Source organism: Xiphias gladius, chromosome 21 (genome assembly GCF_016859285.1).
Source record: "Xiphias gladius isolate SHS-SW01 ecotype Sanya breed wild chromosome 21, ASM1685928v1, whole genome shotgun sequence".
NCBI classification, from domain to species: Eukaryota; Metazoa; Chordata; class Actinopteri; order Istiophoriformes; family Xiphiidae; genus Xiphias; species Xiphias gladius.
The window spans coordinates 25,361,286-25,382,345 of NC_053420.1; the positions used below are offsets into that span (position 1 = coordinate 25,361,286).

Here is a 21,060-nt window from a genome sequence, read left to right on the forward strand (position 1 = left end):
TCATATAATTCCTAATCACCCAGAGTTACTCTTGTATAACTGAACCAGTGTGAAAGCAAAGAAAGTTCACATTACTTTGGAACCAAGCCTTAATGTATAATATTTTACGCAAAAATATGTATTGCAACGATAAGGTAAAGACAAATGTTGTCAAACTGTTTTAATTGGTTGAGCTGAAACAAACTCTGGACATTTCATTAACAACCATCGATGGGGTTTATACTGTATAGTTGAAGCCTTTTAGTTCGAAGCTGCTCGACATATAAACACACATTTGTGTATCAACAGTGTTGCCTTTACTTTCACATTATCCATCTCAGATATATGGCTTTTATTTTCTCTACTTAGAAAAGTATGATTAAAAACATAAGTATATACACAAATATATTCATATTTACATATTGCAAATGGTGTGTTAATCAGATGCATTATTGTTTTCTTTAAAAAAATGATTTGACAGGAGGAAGGTACATGAAATAGGACTCAGTGACCTACTTAATACATCTTGTACATAAGCAACTTAAATGGCCTTCAGTTGTTTTGTTTTTCAAATGTCATAAAACAAACTTAGAAACCTTTACATGACAAAGAGAATACAAACATAGCCAAACATTTTTTTATAGTAGGAATACGAGTGGAAATTTAACGAAAAACTGCATTTTCAGTGATGATTTCAACTGGTGAAAGATTTAAGAGTCTCAAAACTAATGTAGTGTCCATGAAACAGAGACTAGGACATGTTTTTGTCATTTTCTACAGCTTTATCACTCTCCTTGGGTGTATCGTGTTTACTGTCCTTTCTCTCCTCTCTCTTTTCTCGACTTCTGCTCCTGTCCCGACGATCCCTGTCTTTGTCACGGTCTCTGTCCCTCTCCCTCTCCCTGTCTCTGTCTCTGTCTCTGTCCCTGCCCCGGTCCTTCCCGCGGTCCCGGTCTCGATCTCGCTCTCGCTCTCTGCTTCTGGATCTGTCCCGTCTCCTGTCTCGCTCTCGATCACGGTCACGTTCACGCTCTCGGTCACGGTTTCTCACTCTGTCACGGTCGTAGTCCCTCCTGTCAGAATCTCTTTCCCTGGCCCTGTCCCTTTCCCTGTCTCGCTCCCGGTCTCTCCTCTTGTCTGTTTCTTGATCCCTGTGTCGCTCTCCCTCCGTCTCCCTGTGCCTCTCACCCTCCCTCCCTCTGCTGCGATCTCTTTCTCGGCTACGCTCTCGATCCCGGTCCCTTTCTCTGCCTCTGTCCCACTCTCGCTCTCGGCTCCACCGCTTTCCCTGGCCCCTATCCCATGATGGCCTGCCAACGTGGGGGACTTCCCGCTCTCTTTCCCTCCTGCGATCCTCAGACAGCTCCCTCTGTCTCTCTTCTGTGGGTTGTGAGGGACCAGGAGCAGGTTCTCTGTGCCCTCCTTCAAAGCGACTGAAGCGATCTCCACTGCGAGGTTCAGAGTCCTCTTGGGTGGTGCTGCTCCTTCTCCTCATTTCAGGAGAGTGGCGGCGCCAGTGGTCATCCCTGTGCAGGTCTGGACTGTGGGCTCCTATGCGACTTGGAGGACCTATGGGAGCCTCTGGAGGAGTTGGTAGTAGTGGCCCGCTGTGACGAACAGGTCTAGCCTCATCCGAGTGCCTATCAAAGCGGTACCGCTCTAATCCTCCAAAAGGCTGAGATGGATGAGGCCTATTCTCGTGAGGTGGAGGACCTCTGTGCTCGTCAAAAGATCCTCGGTGTGGTGGTGAGGAGTGTGGTCTGGAGCTCCCATACTGGTTATGCTGATTGAAGTGTTGTCCGCTCATTTCCCCGCTGGGAGGTGGGCCTCTTCTATCCTCATATTGGTTTAGTGGCGGTCCCCGGTAAGCTGGACCTGGCGTGGGGCCCTGACTTTCTTTAAAAATATGGAGAGAGTTTGGAATCTGATCCACATTTAGCTTGAAAGAGTTAGCAGTGTCTTTGCTATACTGTTCTGCAGGGCCTCGATGGTGGTCTACCATCGGGGGTTGGGCCCCAATATCACCATACTGAGATGGAGGGTGGCCCCTAGGCCCTGGGAAGTGGGACGGAGGAGGAAGTCGGTTATCAAAGTGACCAGGAGGTGGACCCGTGAAAGGTGGAGGAGGAACTCTGTTTGCAGGAAAATTAAAAGGTGGTGGTGGACCTGTGAATCTTGGTGTAGGTAAGCTGTTCTGTCCATCAAAAGTAGGAGGTGGGGGGAGGCCTGGAAGGGGGCCTTGTTGTCCAATGTGTTGAGGGGGAATGGAGGGATCAAATACTTGAGGAGGAGGGACTCTCTGGGCCATTGGAGGGAATGGTGGTGGTGGTCCTCTGGGTGGCATGATATTCTGAGGAGGTGGTCCAGGAAGAGGCTGCTGCTGCGGTGGTGGCTGGGTGCCTGGCCACTGGTTCTGATAGGGAGGGTATGCAGCTGGAGGTGGGCCATATTGCTGACTGCTGTCACCTTGCATGGGAGGAGGAGCACGTACAGGGGGAGGAACATGGATGGGCGGAGGGGGTCCCTGCATAGGAGGGGGCCCTGACATTGGAGGAAGGCCTTGCAAGGGTGGTGGAATAGACATTGGTGGAGGCCTCATTATCAGGTTTTGTCCTTGCATTGGATGGGGTGGGGGAAAGTTGGATGGAGGGGGAATGTCAGCTGGAGGTCTGTACTCGCTGTCGAAACCTGGCGCTGACATGTGATGCGACACTTGATGGGACTGAGTCTCAATCATTGCTGTGCTCTGAGTGAGTACTGGGATTGTCGAAGTTTTTGCAGAAGTGTTTTCAGGCTCTTTATAATAGCTTGTAGTTGGTGTATCTTGGCTATTCTCCTCATACTCAGAGTCTTCGGCAGCTTTTAAAATACTGGCAGCGTTTGGCCAAATACTGTACTTGTCCATCTCTGTTTCTGTCTTGACTGGTTCAGCTTCCTCGGTTTTCACTTCTTTATCATCCATGTAGTTGACCTCCATATCAGGTTCCACCTCCTCTCCTAATAAAGGAATTGACACCTCCGCCTTGTCTGACTCCATGAAGGGTAGCGTCTCGACTTTCACTTCTTCTTGAGGCAGTGATGTCTCTACAACTTGTGAGGAGTCCGGGAGTTCAGGAACATTGGGCAGCTGTGGCTCTGAAGGAAGAGTAGAATCTGATGTCTCCTCTTTCTCCTCAGGTGCATCAGTCAGTTTCCTGCCAACTGAGGCCTGGCGAGGATCCCTGCTCTGTCGAGGATCTCTCTTCTGATTGATCAAGGGAGCAACTGATGAAGACTTTACTAGCTCATCAACCTTTTTGCCAAGCTGCAATAGTTGACTATTGGCCAAAAGGGATTTGGTAGGTTGAGTTAAGAGTGTGTCTGGCAGTGTCAGTGATGCACTAGGTGTCCCTGTTGAAGACATTTGCTGATCTCCCTGTTTCTGGAATGTCTGATCCCCAAGGTTCTCTAGGATCTTTTGTGGATCAGTTATACATTCAGCTGCAGCCTTAGCTTGACTTGGGACTAAAGTTTTAACCTCTTCAAAAATGGAGTCATCCTCTGGGTCATATGCCACATCATCAGTTTCAATTGCAACCACCTCAGGCTGCTTGGGGACTTCAGGTTTGCTTACTATCTCAACAGGCTTCTTAGGCACATTGTGCCTAATGGGGTCATACTCTTCTTCTGGGTCATATGGTCGGTCATCTTCATCCTCCTCTAATGGTTTCTCTTTAGAAATCTGTGCAAACTGCTGCACAATGGGGTCTAGCATTGTAGCTGGTGGGACGGAGAGTTCTCCACCTTGATCAGACGGAGAGTTAGAAGCTTCTGAGTCAAGCTTTTTCTTCCCAAAAAGAGTATTGAGGATGGTCTGAAGAGGAGTGGCGGCTGCTGCAGAGGAAGCGACAGAGCTGGATGAGGATGGGGAATCCTTTCCAGTGGTAGTGGATGTGGCTGGAGCTTTGACAGAGGACATGAAGGAAAGGACAGAGGAGGCTGTCATCGTGCTGTTTGAAGTTTCTGAGGAGCTGGATGGAGGTGACCCTGGAGGAGTTGTGCTGAAGGGGATTTCTAGACTCTGCCGTGTGCTTCTTTCTGCTCTGACTGAGGGAGATGGCTTTGGAAGGCCAGTGTCATCAGCATCTTTGGTTTGAGTCTTGGACCTTTTTTCCTCAGTTTCCAATGGAGCACCAGCACGCTTTCTGTCCTTCTGGCAGATCAACAGCCCCAACAGGAGGTTAGGACGAGCTGGTTCAAGTCCTGCAAGATAGACAAAACAAGGAATTTTTGAAAATACTTGCATGTCAACTAACAGATAAAATTTCACAAAAAAGCTAAAGCAAAAGGTTTGATCGAGGTATGAATATTTCTGACATATGCAATAAAGACACAAAGATACCAGCTGAAATGAGAGCTTCTAAAAATTTCCCACAATAAATACAGAAAGTACACATAGCACATAAGGTTTATTAAATATAAAGCAACAGTTCTTTCAGCTCGAAGATTATACTTTTGTACGACAAATGACAATGATAGTAAGCTTGTCTACATTTTAGCAGTAAGTCAGTAGTCATTAGACTTGTTTCTGAATTAAATTAATTTTTATTAAATTATAATTATAAACATTTGTTAACAGCAGGCCTGTGTTGGCTATTGAAATGATTTGTAGATGTTCTGCCAGATATAACCAAGATTCAAACCGAATCGAATAAAATCACTCTGTATCATCCACTGACTGCACCCATAAATTGGCAAAACAAGACTGCAATAAAGACTGGAACAGATTGTAAACTATAATATTTTTCTGGTTGACCCAGAGTCAGGTGTATAGATCAATTCCTACTGAAATTTGATTTGGGATTATTACCAGCCTGTTCACAGGAACAAATGGCAAATTCAAAATGTGTTATTCCATTTTTCTAAAGTCATTCAATCAATAAAGAAAAAACCTCACAATCTAATATTCGTTTCTGAGGCACACTATGCAGGAGTAGATCTACTAATGTTTGAGCCCCTCTGAGATGGACATCCTTTTACTTACCACAGCTGCAATTGCCATGTGGTACTGTTGAGAGTGTTCTGATCAAGTGCTAATTCTTCATTTAGGAGCACATGTTTAAAAACATTGGTGTATTCAAGCGGTGCAGCATGTTACCATATGAGCAGCAGCATAGTATAAAGTGACTGTTACCTCAGCAATTTATTGATTACACATGTATTTGATTCTGTTTATATCGAGCCAAGTCTTAAGAAACAACAGGCTGAGACTGGACTCAAATGGCACCAACCTGCGATGCAAAATTCCTTTATTAGAAATGTGTGATACAAATTCATATACACAGCAGAGAGCACAGCAGCTGTTACATGTACAGAGGTGTTTTCCAGGGGAAAATCAACAAAGAGTGTGAGTGCCCCCTACAGTACAAACCCATGAATCAAAAAAGCTCTCACTTCAACCAGAGTTAAAAACAAAGATGACACAAAATATACTCACCACATGTAGGACGACAAAGAAACAAGACAAATGAACATGAAAACATTTATATGAATATTATTACATTCATAGGTATATTTGCATATCCCTGCAACTGCTTACCTGGCCCATCAAACGGTAATAGTTTGGAGGGTAAAGGGTCCTTTGAGCCCAGTGGGATGAGATAGAGGTCTTTGATGCGGCGGTTGTTGTTAGCCATCACACCAAATCGTCTCCTGCTGCTAAAGTAAGAGAAGAGAGAGACATATGCCACTTCCTCTTCCTCTGTGGCTGGGTGGAAACGGATCAGACACAGCTCCTGTGAGCATAGGTTTAAAAGAGAGCAAAAAACAGTAAGTAAGTAATGGAAGGCCTTTATAATTAAAATGTTGAACAAAATTCTTCATGCTAATCTTTGCGCAAACAAACCTTAGAGAGCGAGGTTTTCAGCTTCCCAACATAGTCCCACACTGTGTTTGGAGATATCCGTCCTCCAATATGAATGGTGTCTGGCAAATCCTGCATAATGTTGACAGAACTATGAATGATGCTATCGCTTTTGTGTATGCCCAAGAGTTTTTCATTCATCAATAATGTTTGATATGATTACTCCTATAATTAGCAAAAATAACTAACCTCCTTCAAGTGTTCAAAGGATCCTGAGACCAGGTAAGCCTTGGTCACAAACTTAGCCACCGTCTGCATGTTGATAAATCCTTTCCAAATCTTCTCTTGACCATGGAGGAAGATTGCTGTTTCACCCTCAGGAGGAGGCTCAGATGTACTGTAAAACCAAAACCATGTTCCTTTTAGAGAAAAGTCAAAAGCCAAATTCAAGCCTGTACACAGGGTTTTTCTTAAAGAAGAGAATAATGACGCTGCCCCATCATACTCTACTGTAGCAACACTAATGTTTAAAAAAGATTTTTACATTAATATTCTGAAATTTCATCACAGCGTAAAAAAAAATTGCCACTACACAAATATAAAGCACCTTGTTTTAGCTGATTTGGAGACAGCCACTGAAGATGGCGAAGCTGGGGGCATCGGGAGTGGTGCCTTGGGTCCAACCTCCACTGGAGCACTAACAGGAGCATGGAGTGGTTCTGGTTGGTTGTTGCTGGGCTTTTCTGGAGCAGTGTAGGTGACAGTCACACCGGAGCTGTGCCTGGCCATGCGTGGGTCTCTGCGGGTGATGGTGACAGAGGAAACAGTTGGGGCAACAGGTGCGGGGGCCTGGGGTGGAGGTACCAGCATGCTAAGGTCCTCCTGGTAAAGCTGCTGCTGCTGCTGCTGCTGCTGCTGCTGCGATTCAGGACCATCCATGTTTGACTGGTACGATAGAGGGACCGGGTGCTGGTAGGCTAAGGGGTCTTGGTGCTGGTAGGCTGTGGGGACCTGCGGTTGGCCCGCAGGAGAGACATCCCCTGACCTGGACGAGTGCAGCTCTTGTCTGGGTGGTTTAGTTTCAGGCTTCTTGGTCAGTTTGGCTTTCTTAGCTGCTGGCTCATCTTCTGTCTTCTGACCTAGTGGACAAGATTAAAAAAAAAAAAAAAAACACTAATAAAGTTATCTGTTGTATAACAAATTAAGTCTAAATCAATGGATGAATGTTACTCTGTCACTTCATGTCAGCCTCAGATTTACCTGTGCATATTTTACAGTTGAGGTCAAACAGATGAGTCCTGTGTTCTGCAGTGGTGTCTTTGAGCATGCTACTGAAAATTTCTGGCATGTTGCTGCCACTGCTCCCCTCAACAGTAGAGGAGTGAGCTGAAACTGAAGGAGTGGAGAACGGCTCTTCTTGGTCCTAAAGACAGAAAAGAGGATCTTTGTCAAATATGAGATGAACTGGAACAGATGATAATCACTCACATAACAACCCTAATTATGATTACTATGATGTGCACCATTGTATTTTGTGCAAAGTAGATGCAAGTAGGTTTAGTGCCAATCAGTGATTAAGAAAGATAAAGTTTCAGAAAGAAAGAAATTGCATTGAAGAACGGGACAGTTGGCAAGATAACCAACCTGTGATATCTTGCCTACTGTCTTTATTTAGCTAGATTTCACAGTTTGTGCACAAAGACCCCAATGTAAAGGTGAAAAGAAAAGTGTTTAAGCTAGAGAAGAAGAGCTTGCCACCACTTACTGCAGCAGAAGCCATGCGAGATGAAGTGGTGGCAGAGATACATACATCTGGATCAGATGTTGGTGGAGCATCCTCCATGTCCATGCTATGAGAGCTAGAGTCATGCCTGTTACCCAGTCTGGACTGCCCTGAATGGGCTCTTGTACTGGGAGACTGGGTCTACAGGAGACAACCATACAATATGTTGCAATTTTATGCATTCTGTTGAACAGTCAGTTTATTTAAATAAAACAAACTGAAACCACGTTTATGACTTTTGCTTGCTATTTAATTTAAAGGAAGTTAACCTTTACCTCAGGAGTGTCAGGCTTCCTCCACTCAGATATTTCTTTGGAAAGCAACTCTTCAGCACTTAGTCTCACCAATCTGAAGGGACTAACCTCACCACCCACCACCCTGTAGAACAGGCCCTGAGACAAACATTCCAACAGTTATTTAACATCTCAACATGAGTGAAATCAAGTTTAATCAGAAAAGCTACAGGCATCATAATACATGAAATGTACACAAAACTCTAATAAACATAAAAACTAGATTTGTACTCCATTGTAAATACAGACTGCACGCATGTCTATGTTGACTCACTTTGTTTTTAGGATCTTTCAGGTTGAACATGAGGGACCTATATTTGTTCTTGTACTTGCTGTCAGTGCTTAGGCAGAGGTTGAACATTTCCTTCTCAATGGCAACTGCCAGCCTTCCCACCTCACTCTCCGTCATTTTCAGATCATCACTGTCGCTCACCCTGATGGCAAGGAATACAACAAAATTGGTGCTTGAATGTGTTTAGGCAGGGGTTTACTCTAAGTATTTTAGAAACAATAAGATGTATCCTGAACAGTGGTGGGACACTCACCTCTTATACAGGATGTCTGTGAGCGAGCGGCGGATGTTCTGTCTCATCTGGTTGTTGGGCGGAGGCGGCATGGGGGACACAGGAGGTGCTGAAGCAGCTGGGTGTGAGAGCCTGGAGGACGATGAGTGGCTGGAGGGAGCTGAAGAAACTGGAGCTGATGGGACTCTAGAGGATGAGGATGAATGACTGTGGGATAGAGCGTCCTTTTGTTGTGGCTGCTTCTTAGGAATAGTGAAGTTAGACTTGGTGACTCTCAGTGCTCCCGTGACATGGATCGGACCTGGAGGGAAGGGAGAAGGGGCATGGGTGGGCGTCGGGCCGGGTTTCTTGGACTTTGCTGCAGTTTTACTTAGGGGTGTCACATGTTTCTTGGATGCCTTTGAGCTGGTAGCTTGAAGGGAAGGCTTCTTGCCCTTCGAGGAAACCTTGGTTGGTTTAGTGGTCGGGGATTTCTTGTTTGCTTTGACTGGTGTTGCAGATGCTGGAGAAGGTTTCTCGGGAGTAAGGGCTGGTTCCTTCCCTTTCTGTTCCTTCTCACTGTGCTTCTCTTCTTTTGGAGGGGCTGAAAATGAAGAGCAAGACCCAACATTTTAAAATATGCCATCATTTAAAATACCAGCAGTGATGTAGTGTGCCAGCAGTTTACTTACACTACAGATAATCACTTTGCATGTATAATTCAGACACGACTGAAAAAGCTCCATATTATTTTGAGCCGATAATTATTAATTTCACAGCTGATGAAAACAATTCAAATCACATAAGTTGAAACAAAACAGTAAAATTTATAATGAAACCCCCCTTCAGTTGATCCAAAAATAAATGACATTCACAGTTACTTCCTTTGCATGCAAAGAACGCATTGCAGTCAACATTCTGAAATAAACACAAAGTTGACAACTGGGCAGATAAATAGTCCCTCTTTATTTTTTAGCATGGGCAGCAGATACACTGTGCTGTTTATGCAGGTCCATTTGTGAAAAAAAGTATTTTCTTCCCAAAAATTACTTGGTGATGAACTTCAAAAAGTGTACTTGAATGCCTTCTCATAAGCCAGCTTGATTCTCAGTCCTCAGGGATCCATGCAGGGGAGAGGAAACTACTGTACTGGATCTTGTGCAAACTCTTACTGTAAACTCTTACTATCAGAAGTTACTAAGAAAAGACTACAACTACAAGATTCACTCAGTCTAATGTGAGAGACCAGCAGCATCGACCAGTTGGCTAACATGTAGTTTACCCCTCATGTGTCTGTCTACTAAAGCACAAATTGTCTAGAACACTGCTTGCAGAGAATGAGTCACAATAAATATCAAATATAATTTGGGAATAATAAAGTTGATGTTAACCTACTCACCCTAAAACTACAAATCTAAAAATTTATTCATATCACAAGCTCAGCTACAAACACTATCTCCGGCTGATAGAGAGATGAACTTTGACAAAAAGCAACTAGACCCAAGTCTTGTTAATGGTTCTGTCATTTGAACAAATTATGCAAGTACACATGAATACATTTAACCATCAACATTCACATAAAATCTGTAATGAAAAGTAATATATCAGCCAATTTGCACCAAGACTAATATGGCAATACACTTACTAGTTGTCAAATCTCTCTTCAAACTGTCATCTGCACATGCTAGTGCTTCATCTGTCATGTCCATGTTGCATGTTATAGCTGCAACAGTTCAGGCCCTAACCCCACTTGAACACACAAAACTATATACACACTAAAATGTATAAACCACAATAATTTTTTTCAGAGCAACAGTACTGAGACCCAAAGCAACCAAAGTCAACCACTTTCTGAGGCTCATAGGTTGTCACACCAATCAAATTATCACTCAGCAGAATATTGATCCTGAATGAGCAAATCAGTGGGCCATCATTTCCGCAACAACAGTCAGCGGTAATACTGGTGTCCTGACTTGACAGGATGGATTTACATTACATTTCCCTGCATTACCCTATCAATCAATTTCCTAATATTGTCTTCTATGACCCCTTATAAAGAGAGGTGAAAGAAACTGAAAATGTCCACATTTCACTGCAATAAACGTTCCAATCAATATATATTTCATCAGGTGCAAAATGTGTGTGAAAAACTCTGAAGATGGGTCTCCCTCTTCTGAATCTGAGTCTTCAGCCCTGGTCTTCAGCTTCCATCTTCTGCTGTGGCCTTCCTGAACTCCACTGTACTATCTCCAGGTGGTCTGGTCTCTCACTGCACCGTGGATAGAGGGGTCTGGCAGAGGTCGTTTCATCATCTGGGGGCTCTTGAGGGTCACGTCTCCATAGTGTGTGTAGATTAATCAGTTGTATATGCTTTTCTAAGATGAACTGGTCAGGATATCCTACAGCAAGCCAACACTGCTCACATAATCAATCGAGGCATCCAAAAATCTGTTATATAACCTTTTATTTTAAAGCCAGTTTCCCACGAGAAAGGATGCATCATATTCAGTATGAATCAAAAACTTTGCAAAAAGTCAGTTTCTTACCCACAAAATTAAGGGTAGAAAAAAAAACACAAGGTTGTGTTTAACAGCTGATATTATCGGCTCAATATGAGCTGTCAGCATCATTGGTCCATATTAACATTGGGGAATTCTGAAACACCTACCTGCTGGAGAAAAGGAGGGAGGGACCTTTTTTTGGGACCAATAGCTGAGGTGATGAACCCAGGAAGTGGAGTCGTACAGGCAAATAAAGCAGGTAATTTGTATTCACACTCCAATCACACACACAAGCACTATTCCATTCATCACATCCATACGCGTCCTCATAAAGCATCAGTCTGCTGACAGCTATGAGTTTGAAACTATTGTCCTACTTTTACCTGTACTACATGTTCCTTTACAGGTTTTCATCTACAGTCCTGCATTTTAACTATGACGTATTCAAAAGGGGTACTCAAAAAGTTGAGGGACTCACAAGAGTCATATTAAAAAAGGAAAGGTCAAAAATCGATGCAGCAGAGGCCAAGGTATCCTGACTTTTAGTCCATAGTATGGGTCAAGATCCAAAAATGCTGGATCCTACAATTCCCATAGTACATAAGCGTCATTTGTTAGACCCTCTGTGCTTGGTAAATGCCTACACCTTGCAAATTACTGCCTCTAGTTTGTACCACAGGCTTTCTGTTAAGAATTGAAATTCTCCAAGCCAAAGCTGACATAACTCTGATGATTACATGAGGGTTAGTTTTTCTGACTTGACAAAGCTCATCCGGAGCCACAGAACACACTGTACAACTGTTTTCACAGGCTGACTAGTACTCCACTTTGACTAATAGAATGATTTTGATGTGTGCAATCTACGGAGTGCCCCTTTCAAAATAGATGTGTTTTGGATTATTGAATACTTACCCAAAGCCACAAACGACTTACCTTTTCCACAGCTGCCAATATTTCATTGAGTAACAAAACCTTTACATTGATTAAACTCACAACACCTTGCAAAGCAGTCAAAAGTGTAGTGTACAGATGAGTTCATGTTCTTCCCCCAAATGTACGGATGATTTCTAAATTATGTTAGCATAACAGGAACCACATTTATAATGGAAAAACAACAATGTGGTTTCAATAACAGCCCAAGACCTTCAAAGAGATACATACACTTTTTGTTTAACACTGTTGGTGATATGGGTGTAGTCTTTTCTGGTGTTACTGCAATGTAATTATGGTCGCTGGACCAGGATGCAGTGGCCGGCGGGGGCGGGTGTTCCTCAGCATGCTCATCTTCGTCATCCTCATCTGGATCAGGACTGTGGTCTTCCTCGCTGTCTGACTCCTCCCGGGTCTTCTTCTGCATCTTCTTCACACCAGCAGTACTCCTCTGGATGGGTGGAAGAAACACATATTCAGGCCTTTTAGTAAGAGCACTCAGTGATCATGGTTTAATTAACATAACAGTCAAAATATAGAAATGTTGGACTTGAGCTATGTTGGCTTTTAAGGGTAGATTCCCTCTATGAGGAACTAGTAAATGGCAGGAAAGTCTGCCCTTGGAAAACAAAATCATTGACTCGTACGGACTTAGGACAACATGGAGCAGGCAGACCAATCTACTGCACAGAATGCGCATAGTACAACTAATGGCAAGTAAATTAATGGCATTTCTGCGTACCCCAGGCCCAAGACTGGCATCCTCTTACATTGCTCTGCATGTAGCATCTAAACTTCTGTAAACTTGCACATACATCTATGAAAAATGTACACTGTGTTCTAAATTATTCTTGGCAGATACATATTACTGGTCTGGGCTAGTGAGCCAAAAAGTTAATTTCAGACACTTCCTTCAGGACCGTACACTACAAAGCAATTTCAACATTGTCAGGCTTTCTTCAAGTAGCAGTTCTTCAAGTTTAAACCATATGATGATTGTTTCCCAGAACACACGTGTTACTTGAAATGATGAAAGGTCACAATTCATTCAGGTCACTCTCTTAAGTGTACATCATTGTTTTCTCACTCCCCCATCCCTTGAAAGTTCAAGCTCACAGTCCGCTGGAGTTTTCAGAGTAATGAGACAACGGGATTTTTTTTAATCCAGCTATAAAAGGACATAGAAGAGGTAAGGTCTGCAAAAAAAAAGCCAATAACTTCTAAAAGCAACATAAGAAGAGAAGAGTATTTAATACAAGACTAAGACTGTTGACTCTTGTGGGGAATTTCTGTTGTTCTATGGGCAAAATTACTTTAATATTAGGCAAATAAGAGATATAGAATGTGAGCACAAAAGTAAACTATACATAATAGTAAAAACTGTTCATGCAAGAATATTGTGCAGTTATTATAAAGGCTGCTCTATACTATTGATATTTTCAAGCCTATAGCTCAGTGTTTTTCCCCACTGTACTGTCTAATAACTGTAAACATAAAAACGAATGATACCGGACATTAGAAATGCAGATAGTGTGACTGCATAAAAAAGTTTAAAATGCATAAAGACATTTTGTAACTAAACTTGTGTGAAGATTAATTATTAAAAGCCATATTCATTTAGATATTTCTGTCATTAGATAAAACTGGCTTATCACAATCCTTAAGGTGCAATGGGAAATTTTTCACTTACACAACCCATGGCACTCCATCTATAAAAACATTTTCCCTTCATAAAGTCACCACATATTCACTACCAGTAGCCTTATTGGGCTAAACAGACTTTTTTAAATAACTGATATAATAAATTAGCTTGCAAAGCTTAGTAATTGTGGGTGTTTAAACACATTGCTCCACACTTTTAAATATTTGGTAGTTTAATCTGCGTGAAGTGCTTTTGTCTGCATCATGATGCAGTGGGAATGATGACTCCATTGTGCCAGTGATCTGACTGGTCAACAGCCAAAAGCCTTTTACTCATCTTGATTCAAACCATTGAAATCTGAAATTGATGGGCTCCCAAGCTGGTTAACAATGTAGCATGGATTACTTGGGGCACTGGGGCTACATAGGAGCCAGTTTTGTATTACAAAACAGCCGAATTTAAGTTACAGACTCACTAAATTTGCTTCTTTAAACAGGTAATTCAACATCAAAATATTCTAACACTAGAAAGCAGCACCTGTCAGTTACCATTTGTTAATTTTCTCTGCTTCCAAGTAGTTTTTTTTTTTTTTAAAGACATAACAGCATTTTGCTTTACTCTGAACCATTTCAATGTGGTCAAAATTTGAATTCTTGTAACATTATTAAATTGCAGACGGTACAACAACAGCAAAGGAACTTGACACTGCCAAGACCAAACTTTAAAATTGGACTTATATTTTTTTTTTTTTCAAATCCTGTAATAACTGTATGACTGTAATAACACCATGTGTATGTAACAATCATGACCTAAAATGTAATGACTGTTGCACAAACGAGTGCTTTCTCTAATGCTAATCAACAGTGAAACAAAGTTTTCATCCAAGTCACACAAGTGCAGCTATGTATGCAAAGTATATATAAAAACCTGTAAATTATTATGGTTTGATTCAAGTCATTCAGAGACAGGATAGTAAAGTACAGTCACACCACACTCGAGTATTCGACGTGACTACTGCTAAGCCAAGCTAATAATAAACCAAACAGTCAGCAAATAATAAAATGCACTTCAGGAAATTATTCCTCAAATGTGGTCAAGAGATGAGATCAAAAGTCTAATATCTAAATGATTACGACACAGATTGTTTGTTACACAAAATTTCTAAGAATGTGCTCTCCGTTGCTGTTATTATAACATACAAGAATGTTACCTCAGCTACCCTGTCCAACTTTTCCTCATTAGGTGAAAAGCATGAACATTCCTGCTTTAAAGACAGGCAAAGGCCATTAATTTCAGGTGGTCCAAGTTACCTTTGTCGTAGACTTGGTTTTCTGAGCCTTGGCCTTGTCCTTCTGCTTGGGCTCTTTGACATCAGTGATGGACTTCATGGCTGCAGCGGCGTGTCTCAGGATACAGTCGTTTCCACAGTACACGGAATCTGGCTGGGCGTTATTCTCACAGCCGGGCCCAATACATTTGGGAAGTGAAGACTCCTCCTCAGCCTTCTGCCCGGTCTGCTCCTCTGGCACCTCCGCTGCTGGCGTTGTTTTCACCTCCACGTTTGACGCCACTTTCTGCTCTGTGTCTGGTAGCTGTTTCTGCTCTGCTGTGGGTGCTACCCTCTTCTCCACCACTGGTGTAGCCTTCTGCTCTGCCTTATGTTCGGCTATCTGCTGTATTGCCTGCTCAAGTTCAGAACACAATAAAATAAACAGCTAATGATGCGTAATGCATAGCCTCGTCACAATATCAGAATTCTGAATATTCATTTTATTGATAGCAACAGTAATTTGTGAAAACATGTAGAGATGTTTTCCGTTTCAATTTATGGTGGGCTGCTTTATGCTAACACCATGCTTTCAACCATTTGTTTGTCCACATAGAAATTTATATGTGATAATGTCAACAACGGAGCAGGTTAGGAGCCCATGACCTCAGTTTTTTGGTCCTAATAAATTCTCAAAAAATAAGAACACAGTAACAGTTGGGGTATAGAGCAATGTACTCGAAATACAGAATGGGGGATGACTAAATTTAAGCCCTTTAAATTCCATTTCACCACATTCACTGTCAATTTGGTTCAAGTATGAACTGTTTATAGCACAAAATATGGAATTAAATCATTCACTGTGGTATCCTATTAATTTAAAAAATTTGATTATCGAGACAACACTTGACATGCATGATGAAGTACTGCACGGCAGAACAATATGTACACCGACTCCGACAATGATTTAATCGCTGAATTAAATTTGACCTCATAAAGACACCGTTATTTAAAGCGTTTAAGCTGAGATCAGTTGCAAGGACCTACCGGCTGAAAGATCTTTATCTTCTTTTTCCCAGTTGGATTAATAGCTTTCTCTATCCTGCCTTTGATTCCCAGGTCTTCTGCTCCCTTCTCTTCACTTCCCAGAGATGTGGAGGACGGAGGTCCTGCCACAGCCTGAACAGCTGATGGACTGGTGTCTGCTCCACTCGTGTTAGCTTTCTCAGCAGTTGCGGCAGAGGTCACAGCAGAAGCAGCAGTCGCAGCAGCACATGTCAGAGGAGCAACATCAGCCTTGGGCTTCCCGACCTCTGTACCTGTAGAAAGGATAGATGTGGCGGGCCTGAGCACCTGGTTTTTCTTAGCGGTGCAGTTGGGGCAGATGTAGTCTTCGCCATTTCTCTCCATCAGGCGCCCACGGGCCTCAGTGATGCCCACACAGTCTCCATGGAACCACTCCTCGCAGCGGTCACAGCAGATCATGAACCTAGAGAGCACGAGACATTTGTAGTATCACTTTTCCAAGGCATAATGCTCAACACAAACTTTCAGAGTTAAGAATGAAAATGACAAAACAGAATTTGAGCAATTGAAGCAAGATGACAAAAAGGAGAAATTATACTTAATTAAGAGCAATATAACGCACTTACACATCATAAACAATGACCAACTAATAAGGCAACAATGGATAAAGAATACCTTTTGTTGTGTCTCTGGCGACAGATGCAGTAAAGGGCATTGGGGTCATATCCTCCATCATCAGACTCAACGGATGATGAAGACGACGATGTTGAAGAGTCATTCTCATCCTCATTGTCCTCTTGTGTCTGGGGCTTGCGAGTCTTTCCAGCAGCTTGGGTCACTTTGGGCTTAGTTTCCCTCTTGACAGGAGTGGTGCTCTTGTTGGCAGGAGCAGGAGCTTTAACAGGGATAGCGTTCTTATTGGCTGCCTTCTTTTTATTGACATAGGTTCTTATTGGTCCACGTTTTACCACCGCTCCTACAGGCTTGTCTGCACTGTCCTCATCAGTCTCTCTCTCCGTTTCCACTTTTTCATTTTTATCTCCCTGTTCATCTTTCTCCTGAGCATCCTCTTTCTTCTCAGAGTCCAGCTCTGGCTGAGGCTGTACTGTATCGGTACTCCCCACATCTTCAGGAATGGGATCACTCTTTTCATCTTTTTTCTCCCCATTGTCATCCTGTAACTGGTCTTTCTTGGCAGCATCTCTGCTGTCCTCCTCATTCTCAGAGCTGCCCTCATCATTGACTGTCGCTCCACCAACTCCTCTGGTCTGTCTGCCACCTTGAGTTTTGCTTTGAGTCTGCTTCCTTGTGCCACTTCTCGTCCTCCTCTCTGGGGACTCCACCTTGTCCTCTACAGCCTTGGTGTCAGCATTACCATCAAAGCTGGCCTCTGAGGCGGTCTCTGCATCAGTTGGGGTTTGGGAAGGAGGATCTCCACTTTCCAGACTGGGAGGGGCACTCTTTCTTGACCCTCTTTTGGCAGTCAAGAGGAATTCCTCTAGTTTGTCAGTACGCTTAGACTGCCTACCACTACGGCGTACAGGACAGCGGTTTTCAGAGCTGTTGGCTGCTGCCTCCACGGGCATTTCTCTCTTTGCGACAGTGGACCGACGGAAACCCCAAGTCTTTTTTACCTCACTGTTGGCCTTGGAAGATTTGTCTGGCTCCTCTAGTGTCTCTTTGGCCACATTCTCGCTTTCAGTTTGAAACGGTTCCTTGTGCTCACTATCCCTTTCTCCAACACCTGCAGACAGACAATCAAAGAAGGCTGTGAGCAAACAAACACAGCATGCGATCACCAAGTGCACATAACAATACTGCCAACAAAGTATTGATTCTTTTGTGATAAAGCATACATCTAAATCAAAACGAATTTGGAAATGGTTACTTGACTCAGGATTTGACCATTACTTACCCTACAGTTTCACCCAAATTTAAAATCACTCAAAGGTCATAGAACCTGACACCACTATTGTGCCCAGTATTACTACAACATTCCTACAACATTCCCACCCCTTACTTGTGGAAAAAAAAGAAGCTCATTCAAGGTACCTTGAGAGCAGCTATCCATACGGTCCTGGCTCTGCTCTGGCTCAGGAGCTAGAGAGAGCTCAGGGCTCGCATTCTCCTCCATAGATGATGGAGTCAATCACTACTTTCAAACTGAATGTCTACAGTTAAGAGAAGAGCACAAGAGACCAGCTATGAATCACTCGTTTCAGTTCATTATATGACAAATACTGAGGGTTGCCATGTTTTCATTCATTAGCCAGGGCTGGGATTGCTCCACGTGTTTCTATTATATTCTTGCTCCAAAATAGTGTTACAAATATAACACTAAAAGTTTATTTGCACCATACACTAAAAGTTCAACCAATCTTTTCGTAGTAGCTCTATTGAGGGTATGCAATGACGTCACTTTTTCCAATATCACCACAATCACTGAGCAGCTCAACAACCGTGTTATAGCTGCCTTGAATAGGGAGAGACACAATACCGAGAGGAACAAAAACAAAAATCTTGAACACACAAAAGGCCATAAGTATCAACAAAAACTCGGAAACAAGTCCTCCTCAGTAAGTGATGTGTGACATTGAAAAGTGGCCAGAATGTGAGGTTCCTGACACAAAGACTGTACATACGTGTGTACATGCGTGTGTCAAAAACAAGGAGTACAATGAGCCTGAGGGCATGTATAGATGCCTGGTCCTGCTTTACCATACTTAATATTTATCAGCCTAATCAAAATTCCAAGGACTTTAAGGGACATTCTTGTTATCTAATGAGAGGTTTGTAAAGATAATTAAAAATTATTACATTTCTAAATAAAAATATAATAAAGCTGTGTACTTGGTTTTTAAACATTACACAGCCCTTTAGAAAGTGTCACATCATATTGTTTTCCTTCTGTTTCCCGATCTGTAGTCTAAAAACCTGTGCCTGGTTTTTGTTTGTCTGAATGTGTGTAGTAGATTGCACAACAGCATTTTATAATTATAACAGGCTTTTCTAGGCAAAAGCATGAATGCAGATGCTGACTGTTACATGTTTCTCACTCAGAGGAATTGACTGTAGGAAATTCTGTATATAGTCACATCACATGCATACCCTCTGTAGCCTAATGCTGCAATTATGAGTTTTAGTGATAAGAAAGAAAAGGAAAAAAGAAAAAAAAGGTAGCAGAATACAAAAATACATACAGAATTTTTAACTTATAAGTACAGATGTTTAATGATTGGTGTTAACAATTTTGAGATTAATGTATGGGTCAAATACTGGGATTAAAACCATTATATCATGGTTAACAGTCAATTCAAGTCAAAAACCCCCAAATTATTGTGGCCAAACATCATGTTGACCATGATTGGTGAGTCCCCCTGCAAAATCTTACTGCAAATGGGAATTAAAAAAGCTATACTTCATTTAAGATTCTCCAGGGCCAGACCCGCTATTCTTTCATTCAAAAGCACATTATGAAAATAAGCCCTTGTCTGTACCTGCAGTTCAGCAGTGATGGGTAGTAGAGAGCTTCTTCAAACTAAACAAAGTCTTTGCAGCAGTAATCATCAGTCTCGATAAAGGTTAAAGGATCTGCCAGAAAGAGGAAAACCCAAGTTAGGATCAAATTACACCATGCAACAAACAATATGGATTCAGTTAAGATAATGAAAATGATAAACAAATCAGGTTCATTTTCTGGAAATTACAGATGTTTACTAATTGGGATATTTATTCATTTTCCAAGTGTTCAATTTTAATGTAAACTTTATATAATCAACAAAAAATACACCAAAAAAAAAGTGAATTTTGAATTAATTATATTTTATGCTATAATAAGGACTTTGCAGTGTTATTCAAAGTAACTGCAAAGCAAAACAATCAGGATGAAAGAACCAAATGCGAGAGCTTGCTGAGCAATGACAACTGTTTGAATCTGTTGACGAATCACGGTAAGAAAGAACCCTTAGCACATTATTTAAAATTAGTAAGCATGGGTATACAATTAGGTCCATAATAATTCGATCTGCTTTTATATTCTTTTATATTGTCGCACTGATAAGCCTTGCACACTGCACCGCCAACACTGGGGGGAAATCAAAAAAATCCAACCAAAGACTAGAGGTGGTTAAACGAGAATCCTCCAATGGTGTGCCAGTGGTCACGACAGCGTGCCACGTGAATGGGAGGAAAATTGTTGCCAAGAAAGGTGGGAGGGGCCCGGGACGATTATCAAATTTCATACTAACGTCTATTTACACATTCAGACAAAGCGATGAAATCAACTTTCCGACATGTACAGGTGCAGCGGTATGACATGTCAACAGTGGCGCTGCGATCTAATGGTTGTTGCTCGACACCGAAAGAGGGAAGCTGCACACGGCCACCGCGCGCATGATATAACGCTTAATTCCACATCGCAGCCACGCCGCGATATCACACGTATATTGTCAAAACAGACCTGCCTGTACATATGTACGAAATAAAACAGACTATACTGGTGAGATCACATCAACTATGACAACAGACTATGCACCCTGCAGATCCACCACTTCCAATGATGGCCGCAAAGCCTTCACTTTACCGACTCACCTAACTATCTTATCTACCGTTAGCTAACGTAGACCATACGCAGAGATTCCGTTGAATTATTGGAGAGGCCATATTTTGCAACTCTTTGTATAACGTTAAGAAAACCTTTGCATGTTTCGGCTCTTCCTGTTTATCGTTTCCTTTCAAAATGAAGAATCGAGCGTTGCAAAACGTGAACTTGCAGCTAGCAAACCTGGCTCACGCTATTAGCCACCACGAGCATGAACATGCTAACGGCAGGGTATACTTGTAGCTATTAGCCGTTTAGATAACGCTGAAAAAAAACATTCCACTTCTCAAAACAGAACCATAAGAGACATTCAATCTGTTGCAAGAGCAATATCTATCTAAGTAATATGCCTGGCCAGATTCAAATGGAACAGCGTAGTTTGACTGTACACAAGTTATCGTTGAAGCTAACGTCAGGCGCATCATGTTCAACCTCGCCTCGGATACCTGGAGTAGGACAACCCCAGCAGTAGAACAAAAACTGAGATACGAAAGAATCCCACAAAAAAAAAAAAATCACCGCGACACAACTAAAATATTAAATTGTTGCTTTCTACCCACCTACACGCTAGAAATACCGATGATATGCCCTCGCTCTTTCTTCGGTCAGTCCTCCATTTTCCATTCCCGCTGGAGCTAACTGACTGCGGCAGATGGCTGACGGTTTACAGAACACGCTCAGCTCATCTACAACG

The 21,060-nt window shown here is 42.3% G+C and overlaps 1 protein-coding gene across 3 annotated transcripts; it reads right to left on the reverse strand.

Moving 5' to 3' along the window:
- Window positions 1-145: 145 nt before the first annotated feature.
- Window positions 146-21,058, reverse strand: LOC120807096 (death-inducer obliterator 1-like). 3 transcript variants are annotated; one of them, XM_040158780.1, is made up of 17 exons: window positions 20,927-21,058; window positions 19,264-19,357; window positions 17,819-17,937; window positions 16,442-17,510; window positions 15,788-16,229; window positions 14,784-15,155; window positions 12,063-12,282; window positions 8,443-9,004; window positions 8,172-8,331; window positions 7,880-7,996; window positions 7,632-7,745; window positions 7,082-7,244; window positions 6,429-6,960; window positions 6,071-6,218; window positions 5,864-5,953; window positions 5,558-5,753; window positions 146-4,221 (listed from the first exon to the last, which is right to left on the reverse strand). In XM_040158780.1, exons 3-17 carry the CDS (start codon window positions 17,898-17,900, stop codon window positions 731-733), a joined length of 7,758 nt encoding a protein of 2,585 aa, XP_040014714.1. In that variant the 5' UTR covers window positions 17,901-17,937; window positions 19,264-19,357; window positions 20,927-21,058; the 3' UTR covers window positions 146-730. The 3 variants fall into 3 exon arrangements, with proteins under 3 accessions (XP_040014714.1, XP_040014713.1, XP_040014715.1); XM_040158779.1 differs by having other exon boundaries at window positions 7,587-7,745; XM_040158781.1 differs by lacking the exon at window positions 17,819-17,937 and having other exon boundaries at window positions 7,587-7,745.
- Window positions 21,059-21,060: the final 2 nt, after the last annotated feature.

Excerpts from the sequence above, each read along its gene's own strand:
- LOC120807096 (XM_040158779.1), bottom strand. The coding sequence starts at position 17,900 with ATGGAGGAGAATGCGAGCCCTGAGCTCTCTCTAGCTCCTGAGCCAGAG. Across the intron at positions 6,961-7,081 it reads CAACTGTAAAATATGCACAG|GTCAGAAGACAGAAGATGAG; the intron begins GTAAATCTGAGG and ends CTTGTCCACTAG. Across the intron at positions 6,219-6,428 it reads TCCAAATCAGCTAAAACAAG|TACATCTGAGCCTCCTCCTG; the intron begins GTGCTTTATATT and ends TTGGTTTTACAG.